This window comes from Saccopteryx bilineata, chromosome 2 (assembly GCF_036850765.1).
Source record: "Saccopteryx bilineata isolate mSacBil1 chromosome 2, mSacBil1_pri_phased_curated, whole genome shotgun sequence".
Taxonomy (NCBI): Eukaryota; Metazoa; Chordata; class Mammalia; order Chiroptera; family Emballonuridae; genus Saccopteryx; species Saccopteryx bilineata.
Window position 1 is genome coordinate 11606031 of NC_089491.1, and position 25319 is coordinate 11631349.

At 42.6% G+C, this 25319-nt stretch overlaps 1 protein-coding gene across 12 annotated transcripts in view; it reads left to right on the top strand.

The window, feature by feature from the left end:
- Positions 1 to 25319, top strand: part of DENND1A (DENN domain containing 1A) — a 499929-nt gene that overhangs the window by 310639 nt on the left and 163971 nt on the right. For all 12 annotated transcript variants that reach the window (XM_066256260.1, XM_066256258.1, XM_066256259.1 and 9 more), the window contains one exon: positions 4434 to 4535. In XM_066256260.1, the coding sequence (XP_066112357.1) occupies positions 4434 to 4535 (102 nt within the window). The remainder of the gene's footprint in view (positions 1 to 4433; positions 4536 to 25319) is intronic.

The window sequence follows — 25319 nt, forward strand, 5'->3', positions numbered from 1 at the left end:
GTGGTAATAAATGAGAGAATCAGAATGAAACATAGGAATTGTCTCAACTGTGTTTTTTAAAAGTAGTATTTGGGTTAGAGGAATGTGGAAACTCACAAATGTTATCTCCAAATGGAGAAATGAGGGTAACCCTAGTTTTCTTCTTTGAACTTTTGTGTTTTTCCTTTTTTTTTACAGTAAGCATATATAATTTTTAAAAATTTATTGTGTTGACATGGTTTCCAGTGTCCCACTCAATATAACACCCTCTACACATTGCATCATGCGCCCATGCCCCACGCAGTCTCTTTCTACCCGCAGTTTTCCTCTTTGCCCCCATTCCCCTACCTCCATCCCCCCTTTTCCTCTGACTGTTGCTACCTGTTATCTATATAGATGTGTTTTATAATATATATATTTATATATATATAAAATTTTGGCTAAAATAAAATTTTTATGATACAAAAGGCAAGAGAAAGTAGGTCATGAGTGTGCGTGCCCTGCCTAGGTACCTGCTGTAAACTCTGAGCATTGGCTGGGACAATCTTTAGAAAGAGTCTGGTTTTTGAGTCACACTGAGTTCAAAAGTCAACTCTGCCACTCCCTAGCTATGTGATTTGGGCAGTTTATTTGACCCCTCGGGGCCCCATTTCCTCATCATTGTGATGGAGGATAGTATCTGCCTTATAACACGGACAGGATTAAATAACCTGGCACCCAGTAAGGGTCCAACTTCCTTCTGCATCAGCAACTCCCTCTCCCACCCCCAGTTCGAGTAGTTTTTTTGTTTTGCTTTTTGTTTTGCCTTTTTCATTCCCTTTGTTTCCATGACCCTTTCAGGGAGAAGGCACCCTCCAGCTGATGGGGCCTCGGTTCTTTCCTTGGGAACGCTGAGCTTCTAGAAGGTCCTTGAGTCCATGCCAGCCCCTTTGGAAGAGGTCTTGCCCAACGAGAGGACAGCATTGTCCTGTAAGAGGAAACTGCCGACCAGCTCTTGCCTGGAGGCTGGTGCCTGGGCATTTAAGTTACTAAGGCGACCCTGGCCTGCTCAGTCATAAAAAACGGCCAGGTTTTTCCCTCTTCTTCAGCCTGCCACCATTGTGGGAAAAGTAAACACTCCACACAGCTTAACCAGCAAGTCCTCCAGTCAGGAGTGGGAAGAAATCAAAAGCCTGTCCTAGCCCATCCGTGGAGAGCCCCCCAGGGCCTGGCTGTGCTGCCGGGCCGCTGGGAATGCAGAGATAGCGCCAGGGCTGGTCTGCGAACAGCATCCCATGTGCTGAGAGCCTTTCTGCCTCTGCAGCCTCTCCAGTTCCTGGCCCCATGCCCCCTTGTGTCTGGAGCTCTTTGGAAGGTCAGAAGATATATGTATATATGTGTGTGTGTGTGTATGTATGTATGTGTATGTGTGTGTATATATATTATGTGTGTGTGTATACGTGTGTGTGTATATATATATTGTGTGTATATGTATGTGTATATGTGTGTGTGTATATATATTATGTGTGTGTGTGTATGTATGTATATATGTGAGCAGCCGTCAGCTCAGTCCTTGAGGTCTCCCCAGTTGAGCTCAGTCCCTTGTGGCTCCTTTTCTGGTCCTATTTCTACTGCTGGAGTCTTGAAGTGAGAACCCAGCAATTACCAACAAGGGCCAGAGGACTTTTGCCCTTAGGCACTTCCTCTACAGCTTTTAGACTAGTCTAGGCTGATGCCTGTACTATAAAAAATAATAATAATAGCTACTATTTAGAAGTCCTACTGTGCCCAGCAGCCCCAGGGGGGAAGTGGAGTAAGGAGAACAGTCACAGTTTCTGTTTTTACAGAGGAAGTGGTCACAGAGTAGCCACATAACCTTAGGGAGCCACTTCTCCTCTCTGAGCCTCAGTTTCTCAGCTCTGCAGTGGGAATGGCGATACCTCACCTGCAGCTACATCGCTGAAAATGAAAGATCTTTGTGCAAGTGCTGCAGGAGCTCTGAAGTGTGATACTAGTGAGAAAGGTTGTCGCCGAGGCTGCTTTTGTAACTTTCCACTAGCACACTGCTAGCTATTTATCCTGATAGACTGCAGAGGAGGCAACGAGGAGCCCTGGACATTTCATCAGGAGTCAGTGTTCTCATCTGCGAAATGGGTTTGTGCTTTGTGAAAACGTGCTGATGTGTAATTTCATCAATGTTATTTGCTGATAGCATTTCACCCTGTGAGTAGTTGCAGTCAGTTAACATGAGTGTTGGTGTTTGGAGGGAAAATGAACTTCTAAGTAGGTATTATTTTCCCCCCTCTGTGGGTCTCAGGCCATAGTAAGCACTTAGTAAAAGTTTATGAATTGATTGATAGGTTTGTGGCCTAGGCCCCCACAGCCTGGAGAAGTCAATAGCAAAAGTTGAAGGCTCCTGGTCTTGTTAAATAGAAGGGTTCCAGGATTCTGCCCTCTGGGGGTGTTATTTCAACCCTAGGAAGCTTCTGACCAGCATGGCTCCACCCTCCTGCTGGGAGGAATCTGGAAATGTTTACTTAGGTACCAAGTTCTGTCCTGGAGGCTGGGGTTTAAAACAACAAACATAGACCAATATTAATGAGCACTTACCAAGTAAATCATTTTGTTGGGTGCTGCTTATTATGCAGTGGTGAGCCAAACAGATGAGCCCCTGGAGGAGCCCACCCCCCAGCAGGCGGAGGGGTTCCAGGGCTCTGTGACAAGGGCTGTGCCGAGCTCAGCCTCACTGCGCGTGTCTGATGAGGAGGAGGCCGACGGGGCCATGGGGACAGCGGTGCTGTTACCTCTGCCCCTTACTGCACCTCTCTGCACCTTATTATCCTTACGTTACATAAAATGAGGGTAATAACATGCGCTTTGCAGGATTTGTTAAGAAATAAATGAGATAAGGTAAGTAAAGCATAAAACAAGCACCAGCAGGCTTCTAGGACATTGTTCTCACTTTCCATTTCCAAGGCACTCGCAGACTTAGGTATAAGCAGCCATCAGGATGTCCGGCTCTGTCACTAGCCTACACAGTGTTCACAGGTGAATTAGGATAAGGCGTCTCCTCCCTCCTATCACTATCGTTTTCGACTAATGTCACTTGGAGATGGGTTGGCAGATTTCAACCTCAGCTGGGCTGGCCAGGCCCCCTTGGGCTCTGCACACTTACATAGTCACGTGGAGTAGCTCAGTCAGGCTACTAATGAGTATGACTCCTTACATATAAGGCAACCATAGGTCCCATTTTATGCCTTCACCCTGGCATACTATGCCCTCTTTTACATCCTGAAGTGTCCTAATTTAGAGAACAAATTACAAGGTCTTTCTGTTTAACCAGGAAAAAAGAAAGACAATACTTTTGAAGTTATGGACATAAAGAAGTGATCTTAGTTAAGTGATGGAGAAAGAGGATAGGCTGAGACTGGGCCTGGGAGCAGGCAGGAGGAGGACGGGGCTAGGCTCCAGCGGGGGTCTGTAGCAGGTTAAAAGCAGAAACTCGGGCAACACAGTCTGTCTTTCTACAGGCTGCTGAGAGTTGCTCCCAGATGGTGGGCTCTTCTTTTCCCCATATCGTACCTGCATCCCTTCCCCCCTCAGCAAACTGAACACCTAGTAGACACAGGTCTCCCTTTCCCTGAACCTGTGGAATCGGGTTTATGGCCGCAGCCTTTGAGCTGTGATTCACTAGCTGGATTTCTATGGAAAATGGAACTGAATTGAAAGTGTGGCCTTCCTACCTAATGTTTAAGGGAAATGTTAACGTGTTAACGCTAGGCCATATACCATATATCAAACCCAAGAAGAACGAGAGCTGAAAAAGAAATGGGCAAGTAGCCTTCTGTAAATGAGAAGGGTCAGATTGGTTGTGGGTGTCATTGCAACCTAGCTGTACAGCAGAGTACCTGGACCAGAGATTTGGATCTCAGCTTCTATTTGAAAAAATGGAAGATGTAGCCTGACCTTTGGTGGCGCGGTGGATAGAGCGTCGACCGGAATACTGAGGTCACCAGTTCAAAACCCTGGGCTTGCCCAATCAAGGTACATATGACAAGTAACAAGCAATTAATAACTAAAGTCAAGCAACTATGAGTTGATGCTTCTCGCTCTTTCAACCCCTCTTCTCTCTGTAAAATCAATAAAAAATTTTTTTAAATAGAAAATATAGGGAAAAAATGACATTGGTGTGTAAAGATCTCTCTTTCTAGTACGTGATCTGGGGCATGTTAACTTAGTCTTTGTGAAACCCTTTCTATTCCTGCAGCTTGGCGGTGACCATAGAAGCTCGCAGTTGTTGTGATAGTTGTATCCTTACAAACGTGAGCCCCCTAGCCATTGGGCCTGCCTCAGAGTGAGCCTTTGTCAGATGTCACTTTTTTCCTTATTTCCCTTCCACAGAGAAAGCGGGGGGAAAGATGTGAGTCCTTGTGGTGCTTCAATGATTTTGTTTTGAATTTTTTTTTTATTTGCAGAAAGTCAGAAACATGGCCCTGGATGATGTCGTGATCCTTAACGTAGACACCAATACCCTGGAAACCCCATTTGACGACCTCCAAAGCCTCCCGAATGACGTGGTGGGTAATGAGCCCTTGGGGTTCTGACTCCTGTGGGTGGCCGTGAATGTGACATACCCCTAAGAGGAAGGGGACACAGGGGACACCTGTGGCTTTCGTGTGGCCTAAGGATTGCACTTTGTTCCTCTGTCCCGCCTGGAACCTTTCCTCAGGAAAGGGAGTGGGGAGGCAGTTTGCTTTTGTAGTCTTGTTTTGCTCTCATAACTTTCATCTGAAAGGCCGTGCAGTGGTCGCAGGGCCTGGACAGCCCCCTCCCTGTGGGAGCCCGGGGTCTCGCCGTCCCTCTCCAGCACACTGCCATGTCCCTCGAGGTGGTGGGGCTGCTTTCAGTCTGAGCAGCTCGGGGCACTTCAAGCCCATTTTCTTTCTTCCTGGGCATCATCAAAGACGCCGTTTCCCACGTCGCAGGTGTCTGCTGGCAGTGCTCCCTGCATGGCTCCCTGTCCCCAGACCCTTCTCTGTCCTGGGGTCTGGACAGAACGTGGGCATGGGAAGCAAAGAGCACTGGCTGCCACGTTGGCCAGGCTAACACCTGCCCTCACAGTTGTCTCACGTTGCTACTCAAGCTGCCCTGTGGCTGGCGGTTTGAGGTAGACCCAGTGTCTCCCATTGTCCTACCCATGAGGAGTATTGGGGTTCACTGGGAGGCACGGTTTTGGTATGTCTGGACTGACCCCCCTGAAGAAGATCTGCAGAGTTACTCTGGCTTCCAGAGTGGCCGGGGTGTGGTGCAGAGACGGGGCTGGCTCCGTGTCCTGGGTGTGTTGTGGCCGTGGGCACTGCTGCTCCATTCCTGCCGGCGTCCCGGGGCGCCAGGCTCAGCCCTCTGGGAGAGATTGGTAGACACCGATGAAGGGCGTGCAGTGAGGGTTCATACCCTTCTACTCTACCTCACGGTGAGATGTGGCGAGAGTCGCTTGTGCTCTGTCACGATGTCCCATTATAGTGTAATTAAACAGTGGCTACTATTCACTGACTTCCCACATCCTTGGGTTGTACTAAGTGCTTGCCATTGACCTCACGTCTCCTCTTCACACCACTCTAAGGAAGGTCTTTCTCTTACTCCCACTTCCCTCACAGAGCTAGAAAGAGGAGGAACCAGGAAGTCACTCCACAGGGCCACCACTCCTGCCTCCCTAGGTACCTTCTGTGTTCAGGACCACATTAGTTAGCACCATAGCCCCGTGCAGCAGGGTTCTCTCCTTTCACAGGGAGCAGAGGACCTCAGAGCCATATGTCTAGGCACAGCCACACGTCTGGCCAGGGCAGAGCTGGGCTGGGAACCCCCGAACCCCAGTCTGGACAACACCAAAGCCTATGCCTTTCCATCAAAAGTAGGAAAAATAAAAGTACCAGACACTGTGAGGTTTGCTTTTCATCAGGCAGAACAGGGTGCATGGTTGTTATCTTAGGACCTCCTGACCATCATTTGAGTTCTTTTTTATTATTATTAATTTTAATGGGGTGACATTAATAAATCAGGGTACATATATTCCAGAGAAAACATGTCCAGGTTATTTTGACATTTAATTATGTTGCATACCTATCACCCAAAGTCAAATTGTCTTCCGTCACCTTCTATCTAGTTTTCTTTGTGCCCTCCCCTCCCCCCTCTCCCTGAGGCATATCAGGTACAAAGAATGGCTGGCCGGGATCAGCCCAGGATGAGTGTGGTGGCTCAGAACCCATGGAGTAGATTGACTAGTCCCCTCTGCAGGGCTCTGACCCTGTGCTGGGCATTGAGTAGCAAAAGTGAAGCAGACCTGGTCCTCCCCTTCAAGAAGCATATTCCAGTAGAGGAAACAGACATGTAACATACATATATCAATAAATCATAGTATACCAAAGTAGGGGCTCTGAAGGAAGTAGGAGTCAGGCACAGAAGAGCCCAGGGTGACAAAATTTGAGTAAAATTTTTTTTTTTTTTCTTTCTGAAGCTGGAAACAGGGAGAGACAGTCAGACAGACTCCCGCATGCGCCCAACCGGGATTCACCCGGCACGCCCACCAGGGGGCGATGCTCTGCCCATCCTGGGCGTCGCCATGTTGCGACCAGAGCCACTCTAGCGCCTGAGGCAGAGGCCACAGAGCCATCCCCAGCGCCCGGGCCATCTTTGCTCCAATGGAGCCTTGGCTGCGGGAGGGGAAGAGAGAGACAGAGAGGAAAGCGCGGCGGAGGGGTGGAGAAGCAAATGGGCGCTTCTCCTGTGTGCCCTGGCCGGGAATCGAACCCGGTCCTCTGCACGCTAGGCCGACGCTCTACCGCTGAGCCAACCGGCCAGGGCCAATTTGAGTAAAATTTGAGTGAGCATAATGGAGGCTTCCCAAAGATGGTTTATTCTGAGATGCCTTTAAAATTGTTTTAATTGATTTTAGAGAGAAGAAGGGAGAGGGAGAGAGACAGACATCGATTTGTTGTTCCATTTATTTATGCATTTATTGGTTGACTCCTTATGTACCCTGATTGGGGATCGAACCTGCAGGGCCCCAAGATGCCTTTTTTTTTTTTTGTATTTTTCTGAAGTTGGAAACGAGGAGGCAGTCAGACAGACTCCTGCATGCACCCGACCAGGATCCACCCGGCATGCCCACCAGGGGGCGATGCTCTGCTCATCTGGGGCGCTGTTCTGTTGCAACCAGAGCCATTCCAGCGCCTGAAGCAGAGGCCATAGAGCCATCCTCAGCGCCTGGGCCAACTTTGCTCCAATGGAGCCTTGGCTGCGGGAGGGGAAGAGAGAGACAGAGAGGAAGGAGAGGGGGAGGGGTGGAGAAGCAGATGGGCACTTCTCCTGTGTGTCTTGGCCGGGAATCGAACCCGGGACTCCTGCACGCCAGGCCAACGCTCTACCACTGAGCCAACCGGCCAGGGCCCCCAAGATGCCTTTTAAATCACCAGGGAAGTAGTCTCAAAGAACCAAAGTAACTTGGGCATGTATTTTCCCTGTCTGAACCTCAGTTTCCCATCTTGAAAGGAGTACCAGGCCTATTAGTAGGATTGCTAAGGCAACTAAATGGACAGCAGTGTTCATCAAATGCTTGACACAGTACTCACACATTGTGTTCAGTAAATGCTACCTGCATTTGTTTTTAATAAGATTGTTGCTGATAATTACAGCCAGGGTTAGAAGACAATTAGTTCCCTAACAGTCCTCAGCCTGAGCATCGAGGACCTCCTCGTTTTCAAGCTGGTTTGTGGTGAGGCTGGGGACAGCAGAGGTTTCCAGCGTGGGGCTCCAGACTCATTAGATACACCAGTCGCAGTGCTGGGGAGGGAATACGGCCCATCGGGTGTTTATTCTGTTTCAGTGCAATTCACATTCGTTCTCTAAGGCTATGTGAGCTATCAAACCCTTGAGACGAGTGATCATATTCTGCCATCTCTGTGTCCCCTGCATCTAGTGCAGGACCAGGTATTTTTAGGGTATCAGCATGTCCACAGCTGACCTTACAATCGTCTCTTTCTGCAAAGCTACTTACTGACTGCATCTGACAGATTCTGCTGCTTAGACATTTCTCAGAGCTTCTCCTCCATCCCTTCTGAATGCCACCTGACCCAAGCTCTTATGTCTCTCCTGCTCTGTTACCAGCAGCCTCCAAACTGGTTCTCCAGCCCTTGTCCCTCGTGTACCAGTTACCTTTTTGAAACATAAATTTAGCCTGACCAGGCGGTGGTGCAGTGGATAGAGCATTGGACTGGGATGCAGAGAACCCAGGTTTGAATTCCTGAGGTTGCCAGCTTGAGCATGGGCTCATCTGGCTTGAGCACAGGCTCATCAGCTTGAGTGTGGGGTCGCTGATTTGAGTTCAAGGTCGCTGACTTGAGCAAGAGGTCACTCGCACTCTGCTGGAACCCCCTGGTTTAGGCACATATGAGAAAGCAATCAATGAACAACTAAGGTGCCACAACGAAGACTTGATGCTTCTCGTCTCTCTCCCTTCCTGTCTGTCTCTGTCCCTCTCTTCTGTCTCTGTAAAAAACAACAACAACATGTAAATTTGAGTATATTTCCTTACCTTAGTTACATTTATTTGTATTTAGTTTTTTATTTTTATATTTATATTTAGTTATAGTTAAACAAATATAACTATACTTAAAACCATTTCATCAATGAATATAATTTTTTTTTCTAATTTCTAAAGACAAAAAATTTTTTCATAACTTCCCAGTACTCTTAGATTAAAGGCAAGATCCTTTTGTTGGCTTTGGGTTCAGAGAGACCTGTATTTAGACCAGGGGTCCCCAAACTTTTTACACAGGGGGCCAGTTCACTGTCCCTCAGACCATTGGATGGCCAGACTATAAAAAAAACTATGAACAAATCCCTATGCACACTGCACATATCTTATTTTAAAGTAAGAAAAACAAAACAGGAACAAATACAATATTTAAAGTAAAGAACAAGTAAATTTAAATCAATAAACTGACCATACCCCTGGCCGGTTGGCTCAGTGGTAGAGCATCGGCCTGGCGTGCAGAAGTCCTGGGTTCGATTCCCGGCCAGGGCACACAGGAGAGGTGCCCATCTGCTTCTCCACCCCTCCCCCTCTCCTTCCTCTCTGTCTCTCTCTTCCCCTCCCGCAGCTAAGGCTCCATTAGAGCAAAGATGGCCCAGGCGCTGGGGATGGCTCTGTGGCCTCTGCCTCAGGCGCTACAGTGGCTCTGGTCGCAACATAGCGACGCCCAGGATGGGCAGAGCATCGCCCCCTGGTGGGCAGAGCATCGCCCCTGGTGGGCGTGCCGGGTGGATCCCGGTCGGGCACATGCGGGAGTTTGTCTGACTGTCTCTCCTCGTTTCCAGCTTCAGAAAAATACAAAAAAAAAAAAAAAAAATTAAAATAAATCAATAAACTGACCAGTATTTCAATGGGAACTACAGGCCTGCTTTTGGCTGAGATGGTTAATGTCCAGTTCCATATTTGTCACTGCTAGATGTAACAAGTGATGTGACGTGCTTCCGGAGCCGTGAGGCGTGCATCCCACGTCACTGGAAGTAGTACTGTATGTGAGCGATGCCATGCTTTGCGTCTCTCACTGACCACCAATGAAAGAGGCACCCCTTCCGGAAGTGCGGCAGGGGCCGGATAAATGGCCTCAGGGGGCCACATGTGGCCCACGGGCCGTAGTTTGGGGACCCATGATTTAGACCCTGGGTTCTTTACTTAGTAGCCATGTGATCTTGAGCTAAATTGCTTCAGCCTTCTGAGCTTCATTTTTTTATAAGGTTGTTGTGAGATTTAAATGTAAAGTATAGATGCAAAACATGTTCAATGAGTTTTATATATTATAGTTAATATTAATGAATTATGAATGTAAATGATGACCAGGGTGGCCTCGAGGTCCTCCTTCATGATACAATCCACCTGTCTTTTTTCCATAGCTTTAGCTCTCTCTCCTCACTGCTTCAAACCCTGCATTATAGGTGTTTGGAACTGTTAGTATTTCTCTCAAGCTTACATGTTGTTTCATAACTTAATACTTTGCATACAGAGTTCTTTTTGTTCCAAATGTCCCACCCCCATCTGTCAATCTCTTACACATTCTTCAAGACTTAACGCTAAACGTTAGGTTATAAAAAAACCTTCCCTGACCTCTCCAAGTAGATCTGACCACATCTTTCTCTGTGTCCCCACAGCTCCTTATACCGCTTGTATAATTATACTTATCATCCCGCAGGATAATTTATTATACATTTCTGGCTTTCCCTTTTAATTGTGAGTTCTTCGAGGGCAGGAATCAAGTTTTATTCATTCCTGTTTCCCAGGGATCTAGCAGCCACTGAATAGATAGATGGAAGGATGGAGGGGACATATGGATTGGGTTATTTTGGTAGATGAAATCTTGCAAAACATGGCATTCATGCTGAAAGTTTTATTAAAAGAGGCCTTTGTTCTGCTTCTAGCCATGATGGAATAATTGGAACTAGATTTCTGCCCCTGCCATTAACAACTAAAACTCAGGACAAATATGAAAACAACTATTTTCACATACTGGACAGCAAGCGGTATGGGAGTATGATCCCTGAGAGAAAGGGAGCAAGTAAGGTGAGGCCCATGATTCCCTGGGTTTCTGCCTTGAGGTGGTTTCTGGACCCTGGGCTTGGAGCGGGATCCCCAGCCAAGCACAGCAGTCTTGCTGAGTTGCTTGGTCAGAGATCTGAGTTTGAGGAAGAGGTGGTTTCAATTTGTAGGTCAGATTATCAGACAGAAAGGAGCTACTCAGCCAGAGAACTCCAGAAATCTGAATGGGGTCCTCTTGACTAATCTGCTAAAAACTGACCTGCTCACCACACAGACTGGGAGTCACTGAAGCTCTGATCAGCCAGAATAGAAGATCTCGATCACTCAGGACAGTCGTCAGAGACCCCAGGAGACCAGGCCTTGGTGGTAGTCTAAATTGGCCAGGAGTAAAGATTACTTCAGCCCTGCCCTAACAAAGCTTACACTCAAACCTTGAGCATAAGAGAGGGCTTTCATGATGCTGGGATTGTGCTGATAATTTTATCTTAATGCCAGTTAAATGGGCAAGAATTCCTCAAGCTGAACACCAATGATATTTGTACTTTCATGTATGTATGTTAAACTTAAATAAAAAGTTTTAAACAGAACTATTTTCTATAAAAAGAAAAGCCTTAAAAGAATCAACCTGATATACAAGAAATTCAACCTCCTGTCAAAATAAACTTCAACCCTCTGTAAAAGAGGACAACAAAATCTAACAGTCAACAGCATAACATTCACAGTAACTAGCATCCTGTCAAAAAAGTAGATGTTGAGAATCAGGAACATGTAACCCATAACCAAGAGGAAAATTAGTTAATAGAAACAAACTCAGAAATGACAGACATGATGGAATTTGCAGATAAACCTTAAGACAGATATTATAAAGACTATAAATATACTCATGAATTTAAATGAAGACCTGAATTTAATGAGGAGAGAAACAGAGATATAAAAAGAATGAGAGGGTTCATATAGAGCTAAAAAATGTAATACCTGGATTGAAAGTTTCACTTATAGGATTAAAAGGATATCAGACAGGCCATCTTAGAAGATGAATGAACTTGAAGACATACCAGTAAAAACTATCCAGTATGAAGGAGAGAAAGGAAAGAGACTGGTAAAGGTTAACTGACTGGCCCTGGCCAGGTAGCTCAGTTGGTTAAGAGCGTTGTCCCAAGACAACAAGGTTACAGGTTCCATCCCTGGTCAGGGCACACACGAGAAGCAACCAAAAAATGCAAGACTGAGTAGAACATCAAATGCTTCCTTTTCCCCTCCCCTTTCTCTCCCTTCTCTCTGTCTTTTTTTTTTTTTTTTCTCTCTGTCTTTTTAAAGGTCAATAAAAATTAAGCCCTAGCCAAATAGCTCGGTTGGAGCATCGTCCTGGAGCACAGAGCTTGCTGGTTCTATTCCTTAGTCAGGGCACATACAGGAGCAGCTCAATGTTCCTGCCTCTCTCTCTTTTTCTCTCCCTGCCTCTCTCCAAAAAATCCCATAAAAATAAAAATAAAGGTTAACAGATTCTTCAGGTCTCATAGCATAATATCAGGAGGACTAATATACATGTAATTTGAGTCCTAGAAATAAAGGAAGGTGGGGAAAGGCAGAAAAATATATTTAAAGAGATTGTAGCCAATCTTTTTTCAATTGTGATGAAAACAACATAGAGTTCCAACCCGCACTATAGACCCAAACAAAACCACACAAAGGGTGGATTATATAATTACTCAATACCAGCGATAAAAACAAAAGCTTAAAATTAACTAGAGAAAGAAAAAGACTCATATAAATGAAAGCAGTAATGGCAGAAGACTTCTTGCAAGAAACTACACAGCCAGGCTCACCAGCTTGAGGCCAAGGTCGCTGGCTTGAGCAAGGGGTCACTCGGTCTGCTGTAGCCCCCCAGTCAAGGCACATATGAAAAATCAATCAATGAACAACTAAGGAGCCACAATGAAGAATTGATGTTTTTCATCTCTTTCCCTTCCTATCTGTCTGTTCCTATCTGTCCCTCTCTCTGACTCTGTCTCTGCCACCAAAACAAAAAACAAAAAAACAAAACAAAAAAAACTACACAGCCAGAAGATAATGGATTGAGATTTTAGAGCAATATGGGAAATTTTGTCAAACTTGAATTGTATATCCAGGGAAAATACTTTTCACAAATGAAGACACAATTAAATTTTTTCAGAAAAACAAAATGAGAAAAATCATTGTCAGCAGACTTGCACTGCAGGAAATGCTAAAGGAAGTACTTCAGGTGGAAGAAAAATGATGCCATAGAAAAACTTAAAGAGTACCAGAAATAGTAAATATGAGGGTGAATGTAAAACTTCTTTTCCTTTCATTTCTACAAAAGGACTTGAGTATCTAAAGTAGAAATTACCGATGTACTGTGTGTAATAACATAGCTAGAGGTAAAGTACATGACCACAGTAACACAGGGGGCAGGACAGGGTGGAAAATGGGGGGTATGCTGTTTTAGGGTTCTTACATTATATGTAAGCTGGTGTAATATTATTTGAAAGCAGACTATTAAGTTAAGGATGTGTATTGTAAACTTTAGAGGAGCCACTAAGGGAAAAGAAAATAAGGTAGAGCTATCTAGTTAATAAGCTAATATTAAATTTTTGGGGAAAAAGGATAAAGGAAGCAAACACAAATAGAAAAATTAACAGGATGATAGATTTGCCCAACTATATTGATTATTACTTAAACATGCATCATCTAAACCAGGGGTCTCAAACTCGCGGCCTGCGGGCCACATGCGGCCCGCCAAACAATTTTGTGTGGCCCGCAGACTAATCCACGAAGTTCAAAATATTTTGGATAAAATTAAGTAAGCCCGTGGATTAGTCTGCGGGCCGCAAGTTTGAGACCCCTGATCTAAACACTCCAGTTAAAGGAGATTAATAAATTATATTTAAAAATAAGACCCAATTATTTGCTGTCTACATGAATTCTACCTTAAATACAAAAAGTCAGATAAATGAAAAGTGAAAGCATGGAAAAGATACCATGCAAACACAAATCAAAAGATAGTAGATAGATAATAAGAGGAAAATCTTCCTTATGGAAAAATTCCAAATAATATCTGTAGATATTCTCCTCTCTAGGAGAAGGATCTTAGTATCCCACCCCCAACATACGCCATCTTCATTGTGGGCTAGACTTAGTGCTCAGTTCCAAAAAAATAGAGTATGTGAAGGGAAAAAAGAGTAACTTTAGTGGACAAATGGCAGAAACTACCTTAATCAAGTGATTAAGGTTTAACAACAGAGTGATGTCATGTGAATATCATGTAACCCTGATACGATGTAATGAGAAGGATCTGTCATCTCTAGTGTTCTAACCAAAATCCCAATCAAATCATGGCAGAAACTTCAGATGAACCCAAATTTAGGAGCATTCTATAAAATACCTGACTAGTACAGTACAATATACAGATGATATAGTATAGAATTGTACACTTGAAACCTATATAATTTTATTGACTAATGTCACCCCAATAAACTCAGTAAAATTCTAAGAAGAAAAAAAAATTTATAGTATACACCTAAAACTAATATTAAATAGCCTTTTAAAAGATTTTATTTATTGATTTTAGAGAGAGAGGAGAGAGAGGGATGAGAAGTGAGAAGTAGCAACTCATAGTTGCTTCATTTTATTTGTTCATTGGTTGCTTATCGTATGTGCCTTGACCAATCAAGCTCAGGGTTTCGAACTGGCAACCTTAGCATTCTAGGTTGATGCTTTATTCACTGTGCCACCATAGGTAAGGCCTTGAATGTAAACTGTAATTGAAAAATAAAAATTTGGGGGGAGGAAAGATAGAGACAGGGAGGGAGAGAGATGAGAAGCATCAGCTCATAGTTGTGTCACTTTAGTTGTTCATTGATTGCTTCTCACATATGCCTTAAACAGGAGGCTCAAGCCACACCAGTGACCCATTGATCAAGTCAGCAACCTTGGGTTTCAAGCCAGTGACCTTTGGGCTCAAGCCAGCGACCATGGGATTATGTCAATGATCCCACACTCAAGCCTTCAACCCCAGACTCAAGCTGGAGACCTTGGGGTTTCAAACCTCGAATCTCAGTATCCTAGGTCTACACTTTATCCACTGCACCACCACCAGTCAGGCAAAAAATAAGCATTATAGGATGTTTTTAGAAAGGAAAGAGAAAAGGAAATACAGAAGTATTATGAACAACTTATGGCTATAAATTTTTTTTTAAAGTGAGAGGCAGGGAGGCAGAGACAGTCTCCCACATGCACCCTGACCAGGATCCCCCTAGTAATTCCCTACCCCCCTGGTTGGCAAACTGTGGCTTGCAAGCCATATGCGGCTCTTTGGCCCCTTGAGTGTGGATCTTCCACAAAATATCATGTGCAGGCGCTACCTCGATGAGGAATATACCTACCTATATAGTTTAAGTTTTAAAAATGTGGCTCTCAAAAGAAATTTCAATTGTTGTACTGTTGATATTTGGCTTTGTTGACTAATGAGTTTGCCAACCTCTGCCCTACCCAGTGATGCTCTGCCTGGCTGGGCGACAGTTCCATTTTTCAGCAACCAAGCTATTTTTAGCACCTGAGGCTGAGACCATGGAGCCATCCTCAGCACCTGGGGCCAACTTTGCTTGAACTATTTGAGCTATGGCTATGGGAGGGGAAGAGCAAGAGTGGGGAAGGGGTGGAGAAACAGATGGTCACTTCTCCTGTGTGCCTGGACTGGGAATCAAATCCAGGACTTCTATACACCACAGGTTGACACTCTCCCACTGAGCCAACTGACCAGGGCCATCTATAACTTTTATAAATTAGATGAACAAATTTTTAAAATATACAAACTACAAAAAGTGACTCAAGAAGAAATGAAAATACAGTCGTCTCTTGCCATATCATGGTTCACTTTTCACGGTCTCACTATATGGTGGATTTTTAAGTTATATATATCTAATTTTGTATCACAGATTTTTTGCTATATCACAGGATTTTGTTGTATATAGGTATTTTTCTGTTTATTATTTTTGCGGTAAAATAAGCATTTTCTAGCCTAAAAAATTGAAAACAATATAAAAATATAAAAACTATTAATTAAAACATAAATAAAAGAATATTAGATCGAAATAAAGCCTTAAAATATAAATATATAAATAATAAATATAAGGTCATTACTTCATGTATTTTCACCTATTGGGGGGGAGGAGGTTCTGAAACCTAACCTCCATGATAGATGAGGGACCACTGTATAAAAATAACACTGTTTCTATTAAAGAAATTTGAATTTGTAATTACAACTTTCTCACAAAGAAAATGCCGGCACAGATAACATCACCAGTTAATTCAACTACACATTTGTGGAAGCACTAATGCAATCTTATACTAACTTTTCAAAAGCTAGCAGGGAAAGGAACTCTGTCCACCTTGTTCTATGAGGACAGCATCACTCTGACATGAAAGACCAAATAAAGAATTTAAAAGGAAACTATTGACCAGTATACTTTATAAATACAGATGTACAAATCTTTAACAGAATATTAGCAAATCGAATCCAGCAATATATAAAAAGGATAATACATCATGATCAAGTGAGTACAGATTGACTTAATATTTTAAATACATCAATGTGTTTTACCATATCAAGAGAGTAAGGAAGATAAATTATATCAAAACCTACGCCAAAAGTATTTTAGGAAGAATTCAATACCTGTTCATAATAAAAGCTCTTAGCAAACCAGGTTTCCTCGTTGTGATAAAGAACACCTGGGAAGAGCCCACAGCTAACATCACACTTAATGAAGAAAGACCGAATGCTTTCGCCACGTGAGAGAACAAAAGAGGATGTGCTCTTCCCATTTCTATTCAGCATTTAATGGAGGTTCTAACCAGTTTACTAAGACAAGAAAAATAAATAAGAGCCCTAAAGATTAGAAGGAAGGAAAAAAATTGTCTTTTATCAGACACATGATCAGGTATATACAAAATCCTAAGGAGCCTCATAAATGAATTTAGCAAGTGTGCAGGATGAAGTCAGTATACGAAACCAAATGCATTTTTATATACTTATAGTGAGCAATTAAAAATGAAATTTAAAGTACCATTTAAAATAGCAAACAGAACACAAAATAATTAGGAATGAGTGTACCAAAATATGTGCAGTATTTGTATACTGAAAACTATACAACATGTCTGAGAAAAAATTTAAAAGACCTAAACAAATGGAGAGATATTCCAAGTTTTGGATTAGAAAACTCAATATTTTTAAGATGTTAATTTTTTCTAAATTAATCTATAAATTTACTATAATCCCAACCCAAATTCCAGATGGCTTTAGAAGGGGGTAAAAATAAAATTGATGAGCCAACTTGAAAATATCTATGAATATGCAAAAGATCTAAATTAGCCAAGCCTGGCCTGTGGTGGCGCAGTGGATAGAGCGCCGACTTGAACGCTGAGGTCCCTGGTTCGAAAACCCGGACTTGCCCAGTCAAGGCACATATGACATACTATGAGCAACCAATGACAGCTAGATTGAAGCAACTACTTCTCGGCCCTATCCCCCATAAAATCAAGAAATAAAATATTAAAGAAAAAAAGAAAGAGCCAAAATAATGTTGAAACAGAACGAAGTTGCAGGGCTTACAGTACCTATTTTCAAGAGTTACTATAAAAATATAGTAAATGTCAATGGACAGTATAGATAGACGTACAGTTCAATAGAACAAAATAGGCTGTTCAGAAATGCTACTGGAACAATTGAATATCATATGGTAAAAAATGAATTTTTTACCTCGTGGATATATTGGTTCAAAATGAATTACAGACCTAAACATAGAAACAAAAATAATAAAATGAATAGGAGAATACCTTCGTGGGGCAAGAAAAAGTTCTTAGATAAGACACAAAAAGCACACACCATAAAAGAAAAAGTGAGGACTCAAACCTCATGAAAGGTAAAAACTTATCCTCTTCAGAAGACACTATTACAAAAATGAAGAGAGAGGCCACAGAGAGAAAATATTTCAACACATACCTGCAAAAGGACTTTTATCTAGAATATATAAAGAAACCATAAAGTCAATAATAAGACAGCCTACTTAAAAAAAATGCAAAAGGCTTGAAGAGAAACTCAACAGTAAAAGATACTCAAATGGCCAGTAAGCTCATGGAAAGATGCTCCAAGAAGGTGCAGGTTAATCACGCTGAGGGTGCCGCTATGTGCCTACCCACAGCACGGCTAAAATAAAAGGACCATGCATTCCTCTGAATGTATATATTAAAGATATGTTTACTGTAAGACCAAGCAATCTCACCTGTAGGTATTCACTCAAGAAAATGAAACATAGATACATGTATGGGAACGTTTTTTAGCAGCTTTGCTCCTTATCACCAAACACTAGGAACAATCCAAATGTCCTTCCAGCTGCTGAATGTATGAGCAAACAGTGGTATGCTCATAAAATGGACTACTCCTTGTCAATAGAAAGAAACCATTGATCTATTCCACAAAATGGATGAATGTCACATGCTAAGTGGAAAAATCCATTGTAGGACATTCTGGAGTAGAGAAAACTATAGGGAAAGAAATCAGATGCGTGGTTGTCAGGAGTTGCGGTGATGGTTACATGGCTCTGTACACGTTCCTAAATTCATAGAACTTGCCACAAAAAGTGGTAAATCTTACTATATGTAAATCATACCTCAGTAAACCCAACATAAAACATTTTTGAAAGACTGACAGTACCAAATTGGAAGATGTGGCACAACTGACCTGAAAATCTCATCACTGATTATGGGAGCACAAAATGTTAAAATCACTTTGAAAAACAGTTTGGCAGGTTTCTATGAAGTTAAACCTACACCCACCATACAATCCAACAATCCCACTCCTAGGTATTTATCCAAGAGAAATGAAAAAATATATCCAAACAGGTTTGTACATGAGTTTATGGCAGCTTAGTATATTACACTGAGCAGAAGAAGCCGGACACATGAGAATATGCTATTTGATTTTATTGACATAAAATTCTGGAAGGGAGAAAGCTAGTCTAAGAGTGGGTAAAAGCAGATCAGTGGTTGCCTTGGGTTGGGATGGAGAAGACAGGAACTAACTAAAGGGCAACATGGCACATTATGGGTGGAGGGAATGTTCTGCTTCTTGATCGTGGTGGTGGTTACACAAAAGTAGACACTCATCAAAACTCACCAGACTGCACTTTTCGAATGTATGCATTGTATTGTATGTAAGTTATGACTGAATAAAGTTAAGTTTAAAAAAGAAGAGGCCTTAGAAATGAATTTTAAAAGGAGGTTTCAATATTGAGTAGCTTTCAGTTAACTGCATAATTTGCATACACTGATTTACAAAGTATAATACATTCCTCACTCTGTATTACAGTAAAAAAATGGAAAACCATTGATATATTGGGACCATTTCAATCATTGAAGTTTATGCCTCTTAATGTTTGAGCTCCCATTTCAGTGTATGAGTACATATCATAGTATATTTGATCAATCCTCTCATAATAATTTCAAGTTTCACATTATTTTACACAGCAGTGTGATGGACATATCTGTAGCTAAATCTCTACAGCATTTAATTGAATTCCATGAATTCCTACAAGTAGAATTTCAGAATTATGGGTATATAAACATTTAAGGCTTTTAATACATAGTTTTAAATACCACTACCTCCCCCAAAGATCAGACTGGTTTTTACTTTTATCAGTAAGATGTAAGTTAGCACCTACTTTTTTTGGGGGGGGGGGAGTTAATTATATAATATATTAGTTTCTTCATTGAAATCCATGTGTAGATATCCTGATCTCCTGTGTTAAGAGTAAGTCGTTTAGACCCTGACCTTCCCTCCTGTACTGGGAAACTGGAGAGTTAGCCATGGCCCCCTAATTGCGGGCCGTGTCTTCAGTCTCATTAACTCCAATCAGTTTGCTAGTCTTCATAAAATCAAGTCTTCCTTGACCCTCCCTCAGTAGTTAATGGCTCTGTCCTTTGTCAAAGCAGGCAGCACATCCTTCTGTTACAGCTCTAGTCATGTTATAGTGGCATTATTGTCCACTTGTGTCCTCTCTTCAGACCCCTCTAAGGCAGGCACTGAAAACTGTTTCTTCTTCATACTTGTGTCTGCCCCGAGTTCAGTGTGTAGCATGTATTCAACAGATGTGTCCTGAGAGAATGACAGTGTCATGTTTAATTGTGACCCAAGGACCAGTTCAAATTACATTAAAACTGGACTATCCCCTGTAGCTGACTATCTTTGGGAGTCTGAAGGCAAAACTGGTTGCAAAGGGCCCAGATGCAAATAATCCCACAATGTGCTGCCCGTCCTCTGGAGTACCCCGGGCTCCAGGGTGCTGTCCTGTGAGTCAACAGTGCATTTGATCCCAGAAGCAGAAGGCTGGGTCTTAGAAGCTGTCTGGCTTGAGCAACCTGCCCTTCTGCAAAGTGTCTAATAGTAAACTTTGCAAGGAGAAAAAAACAAAAGCATTCTAGAAATGCCAATTGGAAGAAGTTGAAAATGCTGACTAGGGAGATGGGCAAGCTCTGATTATACTGATATCTTATATGAGTCTTTGTGTGGACATGCCTTGTAGTCTTAGTACTCCTTCTGCCACATGAAAGCATATATTGTTAGTATTCACTGACAGAATGTTTATTTGTTCAACAGGGGTTTCCTATGGGGAGATGCTGGTTAAAGGGGACAAGCTTTCAGTAATATGTTCTGAGCATCTAATATATAGCATAGTGACTACAGTCAATAATAATAATATAATAACAATAATAAAGATAACTGAAGTGATGGACATGTTAATTAGGTTAATTGTGGTGATTATTTCATGACATCTATATCAAATCATCACATTGTATACTTTAAATATGTACAGTTTTATTGCAGTAAAGCTTGGAAAAATACCTCGGGCATTTCCTGAGCACCTACTATGCACTGTGCTTTATGTTGGGGTTAGTGCACGTAGAGATGAGTAAGACGTGGACCTTACTCTCATCACCAAGCTAATGACTCTCGCTCACCAAGCTTGCCCACTTCTCAATCCTAGACCATTCTCTGCTGCAAATGAAGGCACATTCTGGAACATGAATGTCACTTCCTCACTTAAACCCCTTGAATGGTTCCTCATTTTCTTGTGGCTGAAATTTCAGCTCCAGAATGTGGCCTTTTCTGATCCAGTCTCTGCCTCCCTCTCCAGGCCCTTCCCTGGCTGCCCTCCCACCACTAACTTTACACCGTACTCCGCTCCCGTCCCCTCCCCCGGCACTCCTGGTTCAGTATCCCAAGTGGCAAATTGATAGCCAGTTCAGGAACGGAGATTACCTTTCCAGACAATGATTTTTTGGCTATGGGCTCAATGTGTTGGGCCTCAGGAACAGGGAGAATGTATAGAAAACAGTCAGTGTTCCTGGAAAAGGGAATGTGAGCATCCTGGGAGGCGGGAATGGAATGAATGGAGGCTGGAGGTGTGAACGCAGTGGATGTGTTTGGGCAGGGATTTGTTGTTCAGTCCAGCTGGAACACAGGGTGGGTAGTGGGAGGGACAAAGCATGAGACCAAAGAAGTAAACAAGAGGGACCAGACTGGGAATGGCCTTCCGTCATGAAAACAAGTTTGGACTTCATCATTTGGGCAGTGGGGAATCCACTGAGATAATTAAGCCAGGGAATGATGTGATAAGATCTGCATTACACTGAGTCCCAGACTGGGTGTTGAGTGCTGGATCCAGCCTCTTGTTGCTTCTGTTGTTCCGAGAATCTGGCCATAGCATCCCCGCACCGCAAACTACTGATACTGGACTTGGGGTCAGGGGACAGTTTGTACAGAGAATTCTCACCAGTATCACCTATCACCAGTGTCCAATCTTTCCTCCCTCATCCTTTTAAAGGATTGGCTGCAGGTCTCCGTTCTGTGCTGGACCACTCTCCATGATGGTGTTCATTCCATGACTTACTCCTTTCAGGCAGGAAGGAAAGGAGCATCATGGCCCAGTGGGCCTTGCCCTGAGTGTGTGTGTATGATTTGTCAACAATCGAGCACTTTATGGGAGTTTATGGGACTTCATTAAAGACGCCGGAGCAGGAGCACTGTGGGACATCAGAAGAGACCTCAGCAATAAACCGCAGCTCCAAGCTTTGGAATGCAGTAAATGTTTAAGAGACTTCCTTCCTTTCATTACTGAATTTTACTTTTTACTTTTATACCAGTAAAGAGTTGTGTTTTAATGGTTGAAATTTCTTGATTCCGTTTTCCCCAGGTCTGTTTAAAAGCTACATTTTATCTTTGAGGATGTTTGGCTCATGGTGGAGGAAGTGCTGCCAGCAAATTCAATTAACTGGCAGAGCTCACAGATATTGTACACGGGTTTCTTTTTTTCTTCTTTTTCGCAACTGCTACATAAACACAGCTGGGTTTAATATTTGTCGTAACAAAGATTTAACTTGAATCATTTTACTCCGGTAATTAATGCTTGGAATATCGGCTACTTTTTCGTTGGTTTGTAATCCTCTGCATTTCTTTATACTGGCTATCTAGATAATGAAGTGTGCTCCTCTAGGTCTTTGCCCTGCCTTAAAACTGCTTAATATTTGGCCGTTCCCACTAGAGAGCAGATGCTTTTCTTTGAAGAATTGAATATCTGTCAGCTCTCTTATGCATCATGTGTTTGGAACTGTAAGTGGATCAAGTTGTTCATCACAGCAGGGACACTGTGAAACACATCTATTATACACAATTCCCACCCCCCTTCCTGTATTTTTTTTTCTCTACAGAGGAGGTGGAGATGCTCAGATCCCCTTGGGAGATATCTCACTCTGTGGACGTGTCCATGTGATCCGGCATGGATCCGGCCGGGCCGCGTCCCTAAGCATGGAAACCCACTGCCTTTCAGCCAAGATTGTTGCCGAGACAAATCCTGCTTTTATCTGTGTAAACACCAGGCACTTCATTAGCTCCCAAGTTTGGGTCACTAAATAAACCCACTAGGCTTAGCATAATGAGTGACATTTCTGTAATTGATGCTCTAGAAAATGTTAATTGTGAGCCTATTATTCTCTTTTATGCTAAAATAATGGCATGGGTAGTTTGGCTTTGGGGTTGAGCTAGCATGGAAGAATAGTCACCATCCATTAGGCTCCTACTGTGTGCAGCCACTTCAATTAATGCATCGAAAATCTTGACATTAATCTACATGACAATCCTGCAAAAAGGGAGGGGAGGTTTACTTTACCACCCCTTTTTTTATATAGAGATGAAGAGGTTAAATAACTTGAATAACTTGCCTAAAGGCATCCAGCTAAAAGCAGCTGAGTCAGGATTTGAACTCAGTTCTGTCAGAACCCAGAGTAAATCAACATACTGTTTGTTGGGTATTGTACCCTCATGCTCAGGGGTTGCGGCACATTCATTCATTGGCTAATCAGTCAATGCATTGCTTTATTACATGTGTTTATTACAGGCTGCCATTGCTCCATTTGAGTTCTCCCATTTCATGGCAAGTCTCAGGTCAGCTGGCTTTGAACAATTTGTATCCGTGTAAATCTGAACTGGTGGTGATTTGAAGTCCTTCATTTAGTTTTGCTTTTTCTATCAGAACTCAAGGCAAATACAATCCAGCTGCCCCAAACCTACCATTTTCTTGCAGTTTTCGTTTTGCATATATTTCAATCCCTAGATTCGGCTTTGAACCGACAGCTAAAAAATCCAAATCCAAGTAGTTCCCTTTGTCAACATAGCTTTGAAAAGCAAGTCTTGATGTTCCTGCTGTGATACGTTCAGCTTCTGGGCCTCAGATAGTAGTGCTGAGGGAGAAATGCATTTTGGTGCATTTTTAATAGATAACAGTCAATTTGCAGGAGTCATTATGAGACATTCGCATGTCTGACTGAAATACCACTTATCTATAGAATTAATTATAGTTCAATGGAAAGGTGGCTTTTGCTCTCAAAGAATGTCATTAGTCTCTCTTGATAAACTTTAGTTATGATTAAGTTGAGTCTCCTTCCATATACTTTTCATTAGAACCAAGCATGGTATCCTGGTTCATTAGAAATAGAGCTACCCCTTTAGTTTTGATTTTCTATACATTTTGTTGTTGAAAGATTTGGGTGGTTTTTTTTAAATTGGTAGAGAATATGTTGTTAAAAAAACACGTATAACTTTCCTTTTGCAAGTGCATATCTGTTTTTTCAAAGGTAACTTACATTTTTGTTTTGTGCATTGTGTGTTTGCAAGAGAATGGTTCTTGGTTTATTCATGTTGACAACTGAAAAGCCTTAGACCTAATTAAAAGAATTTCCTCGAGCACCTTTACTGAACCATTTCATTACGCAGCTCTGCACAGATTGCATTGTGAGACATGGTGATAGTTTAAATCTGACCTTTACACTTAAACTGCCAGAACTATGGGCGAGAAAACCCTTCTTTGAAAATACACCCAAGATCATACATATATAGGCATCCGTGCACGCACATATTTGGTTAGAAATAATCTTTTTATTGAATGACCACCTAATAATTTAAATACACATTTACTTTGAGCTCAGATCTTATAGCTTCATTTAGCTTGGGCAGATTTTCAGCCGCATTAGGAAAGAGTGTGTGTGTTTGTGTGTGTGTGTATGTGTGTCTTGAAGCTAAATTGTTTTATAGGGAAAACAAAGACAATCTCACTTCCTCTGGGGGAAAAAGTATTTGGAGGAAGGTGAATTTTACAAATAAAACACGGAAAAGTCTTTGCCATGTGCGTTTCAGCCTGAGGTGCAGAGGTGTGGCTCACACACATGGGGTGGGGTGGCGTGTACGAGTTTTGGGGAGTCTCCTCCTGATCTTTGTTTGGCAGATAGTGGGAATGGGCCCTTTTGTTTCCATTTTAAAATTGTATTTTTTTCCTCCAAGAATACCATCCTAAGGACTTGATAGTTCATAGGCTGCCCGACAAGGCCATTATAGCATATAGTGAAGTAGCCCTCACACAATGAAAATTAATCCTTTTGTCTGACAAAAAAGCTGCTTAGAATTTTAACGCTTGCCTCTGACTTTCTGACTTAATACTCAGCCCACAAGATGTCGGGAGAGAGAGTGGGAGCAAGGACCTGGGCCCCTAGGGTCATAGCCAGCTCCAGCTCGGAGAGCCGCGTGACTAGCCCAGTCCCCTGTCCCCCCGTGGAGAACCAGTGTCTTTGAGGGAAAATGGGATGCAGGAGAAGCAATTAAAGCCAACCGGGGTCAAGGTACAACTGTGTTCTCAAGAAACAGAAAAGTAAGGAATGAGGGAAGCAATAATGGGAGAGATGTTAAGTTGGAAAAAAATAAACCAGTATCATGGACAATCCTAATTTGCCGGTCTAAGAAATTCTGGCAGCAGTTAGAAATAATAGAACAGCACAGACTTTGGAGTAGACAGACTTGGGCTTGACTTTGGCCTCTTCCGCTTGCTGCACTAGCTGTATGACATAGGGCTGAGGCTCACTTTTCCTTATCTGTGCTGTGGGGATAACTGTACCTGCCTATTCCGGTTGTTCTGAAGGTTTTTATACAATGCTGGGTATCAAAACACCTGCTGTGGCATTTGGTACCTTGTGGGATGCTCCATAAATGCTCGTTCCTGTTTCTTTCTCCTGGTAAGTTTCTGGTTTTCCCAGAAACTGATGCTGAGAAAGAGAGCAGGTGGGATTGTCTTTATAGACCAAGAATTTTCACTTTAAATTTGAGGCAAGAACGAACTCAAGCACAGGTGGGTAACACCATGCCCGTGTG